The sequence below is a fragment of the Emys orbicularis genome, chromosome 4, assembly GCF_028017835.1.
Source record: "Emys orbicularis isolate rEmyOrb1 chromosome 4, rEmyOrb1.hap1, whole genome shotgun sequence".
Taxonomy (NCBI): Eukaryota; Metazoa; Chordata; order Testudines; family Emydidae; genus Emys; species Emys orbicularis.
The window spans coordinates 132,602,396-132,616,309 of NC_088686.1; the positions used below are offsets into that span (position 1 = coordinate 132,602,396).

At 61.2% G+C, this 13,914-nt stretch overlaps 1 protein-coding gene across 1 annotated transcript in view; it reads left to right on the top strand.

Annotated features, from left to right (window-relative positions):
* The window catches only part of NAV1 (neuron navigator 1), a 202,768-nt gene that overhangs the window by 175,597 nt on the left and 13,257 nt on the right, over positions 1 to 13,914 (top strand). Inside the window, exons 8-18 of the mRNA XM_065402683.1 lie at positions 938 to 1,631; positions 3,006 to 3,455; positions 3,850 to 3,891; positions 4,663 to 4,811; positions 5,718 to 5,888; positions 6,976 to 7,028; positions 7,320 to 7,343; positions 7,458 to 7,535; positions 8,787 to 8,870; positions 9,573 to 9,684; positions 10,945 to 11,066. Coding sequence (XP_065258755.1) covers positions 938 to 1,631; positions 3,006 to 3,455; positions 3,850 to 3,891; positions 4,663 to 4,811; positions 5,718 to 5,888; positions 6,976 to 7,028; positions 7,320 to 7,343; positions 7,458 to 7,535; positions 8,787 to 8,870; positions 9,573 to 9,684; positions 10,945 to 11,066 — 1,979 coding nt within the window. The remainder of the gene's footprint in view (positions 1 to 937; positions 1,632 to 3,005; positions 3,456 to 3,849; positions 3,892 to 4,662; positions 4,812 to 5,717; positions 5,889 to 6,975; positions 7,029 to 7,319; positions 7,344 to 7,457; positions 7,536 to 8,786; positions 8,871 to 9,572; positions 9,685 to 10,944; positions 11,067 to 13,914) is intronic.

The following is a 13,914-nucleotide window of genomic DNA, read 5'->3' on the forward strand; positions in this document are numbered from 1 at the left end:
AGGTGAAGCCGTGTGAGCTTCTTGCCCTGAAGACAGTCTGCTCCAAGGGAGAGGAGGCTCCCCAAAGTCCTAACTGGCTTTGTGGGGAGCAGTTCCAGAGCATCGCCCGGGGACTCAGTGACACCTCCCAAGGAAGGCTATGAGAGGGGAGTGCTGCGTCCTCCTGGAGAACGCCCTAGGGGGCCTTACAGGGGTCGTACACCCCTCCCCGGGGGAGAGCATGTGCAGGGTACAATCCACCGAGGGGCGATGTGGGCAGCTGGTGACCTCGGGCTCATGCTGCCTTTGGTGCCAGACCCACCCCACTGGCGCCATCCCTGAGAGTCACTGCAGCACGGCTACAGAGCCCCTACATCACTCTGATTCCCCGGGGGCGTGAGAGGTGTCACATCACGTCCTGCTGTGACAGCAGCCATCAGAGAGCCCGTCAGTCCCATCATCCCAGGGGCCCGTGCTGGACTGTTCCCCGCAGTGTATTCCCCGTCCCATGGGCTCAGTCCGTCCCAGGGTTGCCAGCTTTGCCTCCAGTTGGCAAGAACCACAGAACGGAGCAGGGCACGTGCCGGCTCTTGTGCAAAAGTTGAGTGTAAATCTTTGACGTGACCCGGTGGTCGTGCCCCGTACCGGGCAGCACCCTTCCACTCTGGGGGATTTGATGCCTTTCAAGTTTGGTTTGGTTCTGCCTTAAAATGAGGCTGTTTTTCACCTGGAAACCGTGCCCAGATTTCCATGTTGAACAGCATGATACCCTGCTCCAGTGTGACCTAGTGAAGAGAGCAAGGCTGTTTGCAGAACAGAAGCTCCCTGGATGGGGTGAAGTTTCCTAGCCACAGGAGCCCATGTTGTACCAGGGGAGTCCAATCCCAGAAGGGCCAGGGGGCTGGGGTACTCTCCTCTATTGCTTGTGACCTTCTCCATCTCGCTCTGCTCTCCCCAGGCAAACCTGAAGCTAAAGCCACTGACAAGAGCAAGCTGTCTGTGAAGAACGCGGGCCTGCAGCGCTCTTCCTCCGACGCTGGCCGGGATCGGATCGGGGATGCCAAGAAGCCTCCCTCGGGGCTCGCCCGGCCCTCTACCTCTGGCTCCTTCGGCTACAAGAAGCCGCCTCCCGCCACCGGCACGGCTACGGTGATGCAGGCAGGTGGCTCGGCCACGCTCGGCAAGATCCAGAAGAGCTCCGGCATCCCTGTCAAGCCTGTCAACGGGAGGAAAACCAGCCTGGATGTCTCCAACGCTGGGGAGCCTGGCTTTTTGGCGCCCGGGGCTCGCTCCAACATCCAGTACCGGAGCCTGCCGCGGCCGGCCAAATCCAGCTCCATGAGTGTGACGGGCGGGCGTGGCGGGAACCGGCCTGTGAGCAGCAGCATCGACCCTAGCCTCCTAAGCACCAAGCAAGGGGGCATCTCCGTGTCACGGCTCAAGGAGCCCTCCAAGATCGGCACAAGCCGGAGCACGCCGGCCCCGGTGAACCAGACGGACCGCGAGAAGGAGAAAGCCAAAGCCAAGGCCGTGGCCCTGGACTCCGAGTGCGTCTCGCTGAAGAGCATCGGCTCCCCCGAAAGCACCCCCAAGGCCCAAGCCAGCCACCCGCCTGCTGCCAAAGTGGCCGAGCTGCCCCCAACGCCGCTCAGGTAGGAGCCAGGGAAACCTCCCAGCACCAGCCCCACTGCCACAGGCAGCCACCCCCCAGCCTGAGCCAGGGCTCCTCCCCTGAGCTTGCCATGAGGGCTAGTCAGACATTTTCCATCTTAACTGGCTTTTGATGGAAAACTGGGTTTTCGACTAAGAAATCAAACACCCGAAACCCCAAATATTTCAATATTTTCCACAGTGTCTCTTGGAAGTTGTAGTTCAGTTACCTTCTGTCCCCATTCTTCCGTATGGGCTGGGCTCCTCAGCTGGACTCCATCTCCCATAATGCATCACAGCTAGGGTCTCTTAGGATGCATGTTTTCCCTCTCCCAAGAGCTGAGACTGGGGTGCATCATGGGATATGTAGTCCAACTAGGAAGTCGGGCAGATCAAGGCGAATGGGACTATGAGGCAGTCGAACTACAGCTCCCATGAGGCATTGTGGTGGTCTTTCCAAGTGAAATATTCTTGGTTTTCAGCTAAGAGTTGTCAGTGTTCAAAACAGTTGCTGAAAAATTGAAGTTTTCTTGGGGGGCGGGGGGGATTTTTTCACCAGTTCAAACACAATCACCCTCCTCTTCCCCTATGGGTACATGAGAGAGGGGCCTGACAGGGTCAGATCCCTGGTCTAGGCCAGCTGGCACTGATTCCGTAGTGCTTGGAGTAGTTTGCTTTTTTTGTTGATACCAGCTGCCTGTTCCTAACCAGCAACCCTACAGTAACACACCAGCGCATGCAGCTTGGTGCCAGTGAGTAGCACTGCACTAACTCACTGAAGAGGGGAGCCCAGCCAACAGGAACAAACCCCCGTGTGTGTATGGGATAAAGAAGGGAGTTTGCTGCGGCTAAGGAAGCCACTCCCAAGGGGGTTCTTCCAAACTCTGGTTGGGGACCCCAAAGCAACAGTGTCTATATAGAAAATCCCCATGGCGCTGCCTTCTCCTGCCATGGGGGGAAGCATATTATCCAGAGGGGTATGTGTGACTGTCGATCAGCCTTGGGGTTTTGTACAGTTGCCCGTCACCCTGGCATCTGGATGTAGACCTCGGTCAGGGAGAGCACTGAGGGGGTATGGGGTGGGCGGTATGTGAAACTAGAGAAACTGCTAGAATAAGGGTCTACAACAGACTGTTCAAGTGCCTTTTTTTTTTTTTTTTTTTAAACTCTCCCCAAAAGTGGGTCAGGCTTCAGCAGTGGGGCTGGGCCCCATATGCTGCGAGTGCAGGATGTGGGCCCTGCCGGGCCGGGCCCCACCATGCTCTCCCCTGGCAGGCTGGGCTGGGTGAACAGCCGAGCTTCCTGCCCCGTCTGGGCTCAGCTTCAGGCCCGGCGTCTCTGCTGCCCCTCCCCAACCCGGTTCTGTGTTCCCACAGGGCGCCTGCCAAGAGCTACGTGAAGCCCCCTTCCCTGGCCAACTTGGACAAGGTCAACTCCAACAGCCTGGACCTGCCCTCCTCCAACGACCTGCCCCAGCCCCACGCCAGCAAGCGGCAGGACCTGCACCCAGCGGCCGGGCACCTCACACCCTGCTTCGCCCCCAGCCCCGCCCCCATCCTCAACATCAACTCGGCCAGCTTCTCCCAGGGCCTGGAGCTCATGAGCGGCTTCAGCGTCCCCAAGGAGGGCAGGATGTACCCCAAGCTCTCGGGCCTGCACCGCAGCATGGAGTCCCTGCAGATGCCAATCAGCCTGCCCAGTGCCTTTTCCGGGAGCAGCGCCACCACCACCACCCCTGCCCCTGCTCCCACCCCTCCCATCAGCACAGAGGAGGAGACCAGCGAGCAGGGCTGGACTGGCAGCCCGAGAGCAGTACATCTGGACAGGTGCCGCCGGAGGAAGGGGAGGGTGGGCAGGAGCAGGGCCACCTCCCAGATGTGCTGGGGCTCAGCTATCGGGGGCGGGGGGTTCCAGAGCCTCCCTGCTATGCTATGGGGGGCACAGAACCCCAACCCCCCACCATGCTCCTGTGGGGAGGGCTGCCTGACCTCTTGGGGCACCCGGCAGCCCTAGGGGTGGACAGCTTTGGGAGGCACAAGCCTCGGGCCGGAATCCCCGCCGCACCCTGGAAACGCCAGGTCCCTGGGGGCACCCGCCCCTTCTATACCCGCTCCCACCGCCAAGCTGGCATGGCCCCCAGCTGGGCATTGCCCCTGGCGAGTGCCCTCCCTCTCCCAGCCCGCGGAGCCGACCATGACTCGTGTTTCTCTTCCTCCCCAGCACCAACCGTGACCGGAACACGCTGCCCAAGAAGGGGCTGAGGTAAAACTTCAATGCCTGTGTGGCCCCTCACGGTCACTCTGGGACCTCTCAGCTGCAGGGAGTGGGATACTGGCCCTCCATTAGTGCTGGGACCTGAGGCTCCAAGAGGCTAAGGGACTTGCCCAAGGTCACTGTGGCAGAGCAAGGAACTGACCCCCGGTTTGCTAGGCTAGTGCTCTAACCACTGGGCCATCCTCCCGGCCCCTCACCCTCTTGCACCAATAGTGCAGCTTTGCTGCCCAGGGCACCGCAGGTCACTCAGAGCAAGGGCAGAATATCATCCCCGGAACAGCGGGAGACCAGCCCTTCATCGATGCCAGAGATCCCGCTGTCGTGTCGAGCCCATGCCCCCTAACCTGGCTTCCCAGTGCTGCGGCTGGCATCTCGGCCTCCCCTGTGCTGTCCCGGGCAGCGGGAAATGCCTCAGGGCTGAGGGGGACATCTTGGCAAGAGAAGGGTTTGCTACACCAGAGCTGAGCCCAGCCCTCCACCTCCTTGGTGCGCCCGATACTCCAGAGACAGGCCAAGCCTTCCCCTTCGCCATTGGCTTTGTCAGATCCTTGCGGAGGGAGAGGCAGACCGAGCCCCTAGAACTGCCCCCACAGCGTCCCAGTGGGCGCAAGGATCTGCCACGTGGCTTTACTCTGAACTCTTTGGCGAGAGCCGTGGCCATTCCGAAGCCCTTTGGCAACTCGACCCTGGCTGGGGAAAATGGACTAGCGGGGACCCCCAGCAGCGTCGCCTTGCTGATCTCTCCCTCGGCCCTGGCAGGTACCAGCTCCAGTCCCAAGAGGAGACCAAGGAGAGGCGCCACTCCCACACGATCGGCGGGCTCCCAGAGTCAGATGACCCGTCAGAGCTGCCCTCGCCTCCCGCCCTCTCCGTGTCCTTGGCTGGAAAAAGCCCACTCACGAATATCGGTCAGTTTGCCATGGCCGGGTGTAAATCAGCGCAGCGCCATTGAAAACAGCGTCCCGGGAGCTCTGCCGGTTTATGCCAGCTGAGGAGCTGGCCCCTGGTGTCTGTGCAGCAAGGATCACAGCAAGGCCTGTGTGCTCCAGAGGGTGGAGCTGGCTTGTTGGCGGGGCCAGAGGGCCTTGCCCATAGAAACCAGAGGTGGAGAAGCCCCATGAAGTGCCTAATCCACACTCTGGGCCCTCTGCCCAGCCTCTGGCACCTGCCCTCTGCTTCCTCTCTGGGCAGCCTCCTCACAAAGCGCCATGCTCTGACATAGCCCAGCTGCGGGGGGCTCCCATTGAAAGCGCCCCCAATGAAAGTGAGTGGGAGGCAAACTGTCGGGTAGGAGAGTCCCTGACGGGTGTGGGGCCCACTTCTCTCGCTTGTGCCAGAGGACCTGGCTTCAGAGGGATTTTCCTGATTTAAACCAGCGTGAAGGTTCAGGCCCAGTGGGGTTACTCCTGATTGAAACCAGAGTGAGTGAGCGGGGGATTGGACCCAGTGTTACTCCTGTTTTACACTGGAGTGAGTGCGGGGAGGGATCGGGGCCCAGTGGGGCTACTCCTCATGGACACCGGCTTTGGCATGAACTTGCTGTTCCCAGGATTCACCACCTGGGAGAGCGCGTGGGCCAGCCCCAGCAGGTATCCCTCAGCCTCGCGGTACTGGCTTCGCTCGAGTCTCCCCGTCCTGAGGCTCTGGTCCCAAGCGTGACTGTGTGTGGCGTCCTCCCCCGCCCTCCCGCGTCCCTGGCTCCTCAGGGCTCCGGCCCCTCCCCGCCCCACGCTCCCTGCTGCTCCGCTCCCCTGGGCCAGGCGCGTTTCTGACCCTGCCTCTTCTCTTCTCCCTCCCCTGCCTTCTCCGTGCAGTGAGTCCCACTGCTGCCACCACTCCGCGGATCACCCGTTCCAACAGCATCCCCACCCACGACTCCGCCTTCGAGCTCTACAGCACCTCCCAGATGGGCAGCACCCTCTCCCTGGCAGACAGACCCAAGGGCATGATCCGCTCGGGCTCCTTCCGGGACCCTGCGGACGACGGTGAGACACTCGTGCTCCGGCCGGAGCGACGGGCTCTTCCTCCCCGTTATCCGGGGGTAGCATGGCTCCAGGGTCCCCTGCCTGCCCCTCCATGCCCCGGGCATCCCTTTTGGTACCCATAGTTGTCAGCGGCGGCACTCGCGATCCTGAGCACCGAAGCATTTCCTGCTACTGTGGGGGAGACAAGAAAGGGTTAATCCTGCTGGCGAGCGAGTGGGGAATCCTGTCAGTCCCAAGGCAGCAGGATGGGTCAAACCAGCCTCCCCCACTGAGCGTGAGAGCAGTGGCTGGGCCCATTGGCTCTGTCTGCTCCCTGCCCCCGAGTGCAGGCTCCATGGCTCCTCTGGGGGAAGGAACCTGCACAGGCCTATCGGGGGAGAGGGGGGTTGAGCTCAGGGGCTGCTCGTGCAAAGCTGGGCTGGGAACCTGGCTCTGGGCTCGCAGGTCCCTGAGCGTAGATGAGCAGATGGACATGGGGGCTCCAGGTACCCACCTGGCACGCTGCGACGGGTTTGGCAGCCGAGTGGGCTCTGGGGATGGGTTGGCTCTAGGGCCAGGAAGGGAGGATTTGAGAAGCTGGGGATGCAGATCCTCATGGGCTCAGCCTGGAGGGAGACGGAGCCACCATGGGCAAAGCGCAGGGCTGGGAGTCAGACTATTCCTGGCTGGGCCTCGCCGTGTTACCTGGGGCAAGGCCCCCCATTCCTCCTGCCTCAGTTTCCCCAGCTGTATAGCAGGGATGGTGATGCTGACCCAGCTCTTCCCAGGGATGAGGAGGGGCTTGGGGGTGGTCAGGCTCTGCTTAGTAGTGTCCCTACAGCAATGTGAGCTCCTTGGCTGGATGGTGCCCCGTGGCAAGGGTGATTTGCCAGGGCAGGCTGCCCAGCTGAATGTGGCCCCTGCCTGTAACCTCTTCAGTACCCCTCCTGCCCCTGCCCCCCCATTCATCCCCTGCTGTGGCGCCCCACAGACCCCTCTGGGAAAGCCGGCGCTGCCTCCCCTTCCCCCGCCCGCCACCCAACTCCCGTGCTCTCAGCCAGGGCGCGGTGGAGGGCTCCGTGACTCAGGCATGTTTGTTCTGTTGCAGTTCATGGATCGGTGCTGTCCCTGGCCTCCAGCGCCTCCTCCACCTACTCCTCAGTAAGAGCTGCTCCCACGGTCCCCCCGCCTGCGCCGGGGCGCTCCTGTTACCTGCACGTCTGGGGGGTGGGGCACGGGCCAGGCCGCGCCCACAGGGCCTTGCAGGGGTGGCCGCAGCCAGCTGCTGTCTGGATGGCTTTGCGGGAGGAGCCCCACGGTGGCTTGGGGCGGGGTTCAGTTCTGTGCATGGCTCTGCCCCCCAATCTCTGCCTGTCTGCCCCTCACTTCCCCCCTCTGTCCTAACACTGGCCTCTGTCTGTCTCTCCTTCCTGCTGCGCTGCGCTCTGCCAGGCGGAGGAGAGGATGCAATCCGAGGTACGGTGAGACCCCACTTCTCCACCCGCCCTGACAGCTCGCTCCCGGCCCCCGAGGGGGGGGAGCGGCCCACTTCTCCCTGACCCTTCCCCCTTTGCCTTCTCTCCCCTCCAGCAAATCCGCAAGCTGCGCCGGGAGCTGGAGTCGTCCCAGGAGAAGGTGGCGACCCTGACGTCTCAGCTGTCAGCCAACGTGAGTCCAGTCGCAGCTCCAGGCCAGGCCTAATGCTTGTCCAGAGTGGGGGGCATCGTCAGAGGTCTCTGGACCCACTATAATGCCAACTGTGGTAATATCCTAAAGATGGGGGGGAGGAGTGCTGGGGCATCGTCCCGGGGACAAGGCAGGGGTCGGGCGCACCCTGGCCTGGCGAGCAGATGACCCTGCCAGGAACAAGGAGGGGAAGCTCACCCCGTGGAGGACGTGAGGGGCAGAGCTGGTACCGAAGGGTGGGCAAGGCAGAGATGCAGGGGCCAGTGCCCAGCAGAGGCACTCCAGCCTGTGCAGCTCTCCCTGAGACAGGAGCTGGTCAGGGAGGCGGAGGAGATGGGTCAGAGTAGCAGCTGCTGCAGCTGGCAATGGAGTGTCCTTAGGGGTGCCTGAGGCCAGTGCGTCCCCTGTGCCTGGCCCCCTCAACTGGCAGGTTGCAGGAAGATGCCCGTTTTGACAGCACCCCCTGCTCTACCTTGTGGGGGGGGTCACCTCCCCACTCAGATCATCCCCCCACACGGCTGCTCTCTGCAGGGCAGGAGCGCCACCCCGGAGCCACGCAGCGTCCCCATGGTGCGCAGGGCCCTTGGCACGCCGGGGAAGCCTGCTGCTGCGTGGAGGAGGCGTGGCCCTGGGAGATGGCCTGCTGCGTCCCAGCGGGAGAGACTGCACACGCCATGTGGCGTGGCATGTCTGTGGTGTCGGCACTACCGGCTCCAGGACCAGAGGGGTCGGAGAGGCAGGACCCGGAGCAGGCACCGAGCTGAGAACCCTCCCAGCCACTGTCAGCCCTGGGGGAACCCTCGCGCAAGGGCCACACGCTCCCCTCCCGCCTGCTCCTACGCCAGGCCCCATCCCTCCTCACCCTAGACTCCAGGTGTCCATCCCCATCTCTGGCACCTTCCCTCTGGCTCCCGCCCCTCCCTTCTTGGGCGAGAGGAGAGAGCCTCTTCCCCGGGGGCGAGAGATCAGAGCCCTTCCCCGCCCTTGTTCCGAGAGGCCGTGGCTATAGTACGGACTGGGCTGCGAGCCCAACGCGGGGCTGCTGGGCTTGCGAGCCTGGGTCCCTCCGGGACAGAGCAGGCAGTAAAGCAGCATGCTGGGAGGTGAGGGGGGAATGCCGCATGCTCGCCTCCCCCAAACCGGGTGCTTGCCACACAGCGGCTGCCAGTCCGGCTCCCCAACGTGCTCTCCGTTCCCCAGCTGAGCGTGATGCCCTCTCCCGCTGCCTTTCAGGCTAACCTGGTGGCGGCCTTCGAGCAGAGCCTGGTGAACATGACGTCCCGTCTGCGCCAGCTGGCAGAGACCGCGGAAGAGAAGGTGGGTGCTGCGCAGGGAGAGCTGGGCAGCTGGCAGGGCACCGGGGTCTCTGTGCCAGGGAGCAGGTCTCACCCCCTCCCCCCGGGGGTCTCCTATTCGCTGGCACTGGGCTCAGCGCAGCTCCCTGTGAGTCCCCTCAGGGCTTCACCTGCTGAAGGGGCGCCTGACCCGTGGGCAGGCCGGCACCTCCGTCCAGGAGAGGGCCCAAGCGCCACCAGCGCCCCAGCCAGCCCGCTGGGTCATGGGGAAACCTCTTCCCGGAGAAGGAGCAGAGCCTGCCACGTCCTCGCAGGAGGCTAGCCGTGCCGCGGGCTGATCCCTGGGGGAGCTGTCTGACTAGAGACGCACCTACCCCCACGCATAGTGCCCTCGCTCGCCCTGCTGGGCCTGAGCTTCTCCTGTGTCCCTGGATCTGTGCCGGCTGGTGCCGTGGGCTGCCCTGCAGTGGCCGGGGTCATCCCTGGACAGCAAGGTCCGGCCCAGGGGCACAAGCCAGACCCTCCTTTTCTCTTGGGCATCCCTGGAGGACTCTGGCTATTAACCCTGGAGGCTGGTAGCCTGCTGTGCCCAGCACCCTGAGCAAGCAGCTGGCATGTGTCCTGGCTGGGGGGGGAGGTGCTTGCTGTGGGCGCGGGTTAGCGATGTCCCTGGCACCTCCACCCAACCGGGAACTACAGGGTAACTTCCCTGTGCTTCTGCCAGGACACGGAGCTGGTGGACCTGCGGGAGACCATCGACTTCTTGAAGAAGAAGAACTCAGAGGCCCAAGCCGTGATCCAAGGAGCTCTGAACGGGACTGACATCACGCCCAAAGGTGAGCCAGGCTCTGTGGCAGTGCTGCCACCCCTGCTTCTCGCTGCTGTGGGGCCAGCGCCAGGCCTGTGATCTAGACCCCTGGGCCGTGTGCTCGTCAAGGCAGGGGATCCAGATCCTCGCCAGGACGGGGAGGAAAGGGGGACGATGGGGTTCTGCTCATTCACAAGGAGCCGGGAGGATTAAAACACCCCCAGTGCAATGTCTTGAGTTCTCCCCCAGGGGAGATGGGGTGTCCTCTCTACCGCCCCAGCAAAGACCATCCTGCATCAGCCTCTCCCGTCTCTCAGCAGCACATGTCTGATCCGTGTCACTGTCGCCGGGTCCTTGTGTATTTGATGCAATATGTATGAGCGTCTCTTTCAAGTCCAGGCAGGAGAGAGAGTCTGGAATCTCATTGAAACAGAATAACGTTGGCCGGTGATGAGAGAGAACCCTGCGTGGTCTGTCAGCATATCCCAATGGGAGCAAGCTGCTGCTGTGCATGGCCTGTGCTGTTGTACTAGGAGCGGCTTGTTAATTACAACCAGCCGTTCACAGGGCACTGGGACGCAGATCCTCAAAGGTCTCAAGTGCTGAGCTCCCATTGATTTCAATGGGAGTTTGGCGCCGAAACACCTTTGGAAATCTCACTGTGGTGCTGAGCATCTGGGTCTAATTCTTACAGTCTGTGCAAACCCAGCCTGCACAGAGCCCTGTCACAGAATTGACCGGAGAACCCAGCCCCTTTGCTGCAGGACTGTGGGAATCCCAGCTTTCGTTCCACACGTTTGTTTCTAGCTTTTCTGGTGCTTTGAAAGCCTGATCCAAATGTAACTGATGCAGAGATGTCTGCCTGAGTCTGCAGAGAGCCTGAACCAATAGCTGAGAGTTGTGTACAGCCCTTATTTGCCACCATGGGGTTCTGATCCTTCCCCCTTGCTCCCCAAACTAGCAGGGTGCTCTAGGAGGACAAAGAACCATTATTAGATGGTGGCAAAATGTCTCAAAGCTCCCATAAGCACAGATTTCTTGGAGACAGCACACTCCTCCCGTAAGGGAAGATAAGGATCCCCATGGCGCTGGACAAGCGAAGTGCAGAGAAATCCAGGGAAGCCACTGCAGGGTGCAGGAGCTGGGGAAGGTGCTGGCTGAGCCAGGGGAGCAGAGCAGGATAGATGGGGTGCGCGAATGGCCCCAGTGGTGAGGGCTCTGTGCCAACACGTAGATTCTCAGCCTCTCTCTCTCTCTCTCTCTCTGCCTTCCCTCCCTTGGCCCCCAGAGCTGCGCATCAAGAGGCAGAACTCCTCCGACAGCATCTCCAGCCTCAACAGCATCACCAGCCACTCCAGCATCGGCAGCGGCAAGGATGCTGACGCCAAGAAGAAGAAGAAGAAGAGCTGGGTAGGTCAGGGGAGCTGGCGGGGAGGAGGCACGGGGTGCGGCGTGGGGGGAAATCGTGGCAGGATCTGGCCCAGGATCGGACTCTCCACGCTGTGTTCTTAGCGCACAAGGCACCCCGGGGCGGCATGGGGCTGGACCCTTGGTGCCCCGGATTAGCACGCTGCTGTCTGCCCCGTGGGGACGCCGCAGGCCGGGACTTCCTCTCGGAAGTGCTTTGCCAACTCTGGCTCTGGGGCTGAGGGCTGAGTCGCCGGCTGGGCGGGGTTCGAAGCTCCCCAGCCCAGTTCTAGTACGTGTGCACCATTCCGGACTGATCTCTCTCACCCTCCAGTCCCACACTGGAACCGCTGGCTCCCGCAATGCAGCCGGACAGAGCAGGGACCAGCCTGGTAGCCCTCCCATGCCAGGACTCCCCATGGGGGTCGGTCCCCCCCTTCTTTCCAGATCCCAGCTCAGGTAGAGGGGAAGGGCCAGCAGCAGCAGGCTAGGGGAGGCTGCCCTGGTCTCCAGGGCTCCCTAGTCATGCACTGACCCCAGGCAGGGCTCTGAGCAGAGTGTGTGATTAAGTCTTGCTTTGTTTTGTTTTTTCTCCCCCAATGCTGACCCCAACCCTTTTTTTCCAGGTATACGAGGTAAGTCTGACACCTTTCCCCACCCCCCCGTTCCCCGTGTTTTGCCCCCCGTCCAGGGCGATGGCTCATTTCCAGTGGGACGGCACTCATGAAACTAACCATTCCATCCATTCCACTGGCGCTCACCACCCGTGGAGCATAGTCCATCCACCGGAGTTGCCGAGCCTTGCTACCTCGCTGGCTTATTTTAGCTTTGAAGCCAGCTCCTCAGCCCCCATCGAGCTCTGGCCAAGGGGAGTTGGGCTCCTGGGTCTGAATTGTCAGAGGGGGCTAGGGCTGTTGGGTGCCCTTGAGTTTTGGTACCTGAAACGCCTTAGTGGTCTTTGGAGAGATGCTCTGTCTCCGCCACAAGGCCTGGGGCTCAGGGCAGCAGTGGCTGGACCAGGTTCTCTGGCCTGGACGGTGCAGGAGGTCAGACTGATTAATCAGAACCTGGAAACCTATGAAGCTGGGTACCCCAGCTGGCTAGTCGCTGCTGATTATACAGGCCGCGCTCTGGACCTCCTCCTCCAGGTGAGGAGCGAATCCCTAGAGCCTGAACTTTCTGAACCTTTCGGGACTGCGACAGCGGGCTGGGTTGGCGCTCGTGGGATCCTTCTGCTGCTGCTGGCCAGACTGGGAATACCCCGGGGCAGCTGTGATGATACCTCATGTCCCTGAAACCACCTGCCTTCCAGGTCTCGCTCGGTCTGTGCAGGTAGCAACAGGTACAGGCCAGCCCCGAGCCCTCGGCCCGTTCCCTGCGTGTCCAGCCCCAGATGCACTGAGCACTCACCAAATTATCCAGCCCGCTGTTCCTGAAGGAACTGCACATATCAGAGGATCAGCCCTCTGCATAGCACCCCCGCTAAGATATATTTATAGCAAACACGAGAATACGTTCATCATCAAAGACTAGAGATTCAAGTCATGAGGAGTGAGGATACTGGAAACAAGGTTACGCTGAAAACAAAATCATCATACACTTTCTAGAGGCTAAACTGACCCTCCTGGCTAAAGTTTCTCTCCCCCAAAGTTCTCGTCAGCATCTTCAGCCAAGCCGGTTGAGACCCCTTCCTCAGCCTTGCTCCTGGGTCGCCAACGTCCCCACTCCCATCCCGAATCTGCTGAAACCAAATCGGACGAGAGGGCAAAGTTCTCCAAGCTCCTTCGTTTACTCAGCTCCAAAGGCAGCATCCTCTGGTGCTTGGAGGGGGGGAATTTGAGAGTCAGGAGATGTGGGTCTAGCCTGACTCTGCCACTGACCGCGTGGGGCTGTGGGCAGGTCACTGCCCCTCTCTGGTGAAGGTGTCCGGCAATGCCACGTGCTCCGAGTAGATGGTGGCCGAATGTCCTTCAGCCCTTAGGCACTGATTTATGCAGGCTCAGGCCCTAAGGTAGCACTGGATCCCCCAGGGCACCCCAGTTCCTCTCACTGGGCTGACTGGCTCCAGAGAGGGCGGTGTCCATCCTTGGAGGGAGCTGGGTCGCCCTCCTTCCCCTCTGAAATGCGCAGCATGACCAGATATATTTTAATATGAAAATCTGTTGGCAAAGGCCAACTCCGCAATCCTGTGAAAGACCCCATTGTATTTCAGGGACACACAACCTCCCCAATCGAACTACGTCTCCCATGATGCACTGCGGCCATACGCTTGCCATAACGCACAGCCTCTCCTGTCCACAGAGGAGACCATGCATCATGGGAGTTGTAGTCTGACTGGGGATTCTAGCCCACCAAGGAGGATGGGAGCATGAGGCAACCGAACTACAACTCCCATGTAGCACTGTGGCAGCATTTCAGAATCAAACTATTTCAGTTCCTGATTTCTGACGTTTTTTTTTCCCATTGAAAATGCAACATTTACAGCAGGGAGCCCTCCCTCCCAACCATACTGTCCAGCCAGCTCTGCCCACCAGGCCTAGCCCACTGGCCAACAGGCTGATGCCCATCCCCAAGGCCCAGTCCTGCCCTCTTTGAACCCAGCTTTGCATTGGCTCCAGTGGGAGCAGAACAGGGCCTTAACTTCCCAGGAAAGGCCTGGTCCGTACGAGTCTGTCAGCCATGCTACAAGGCCAGGGTAAGGAAAGGGCAATGCACAGATTGCCAGTCCTGTGACATGGCATCTGGTGATGCCCCCTGCGATCCACAAGGGCCGGTTGGCATCCTGCAGTCGATGTGAAAGCTGCTCACCCTGCAGGATGAGCGCTAAAGGGGAGCAGCCTCCTCGAGTGAT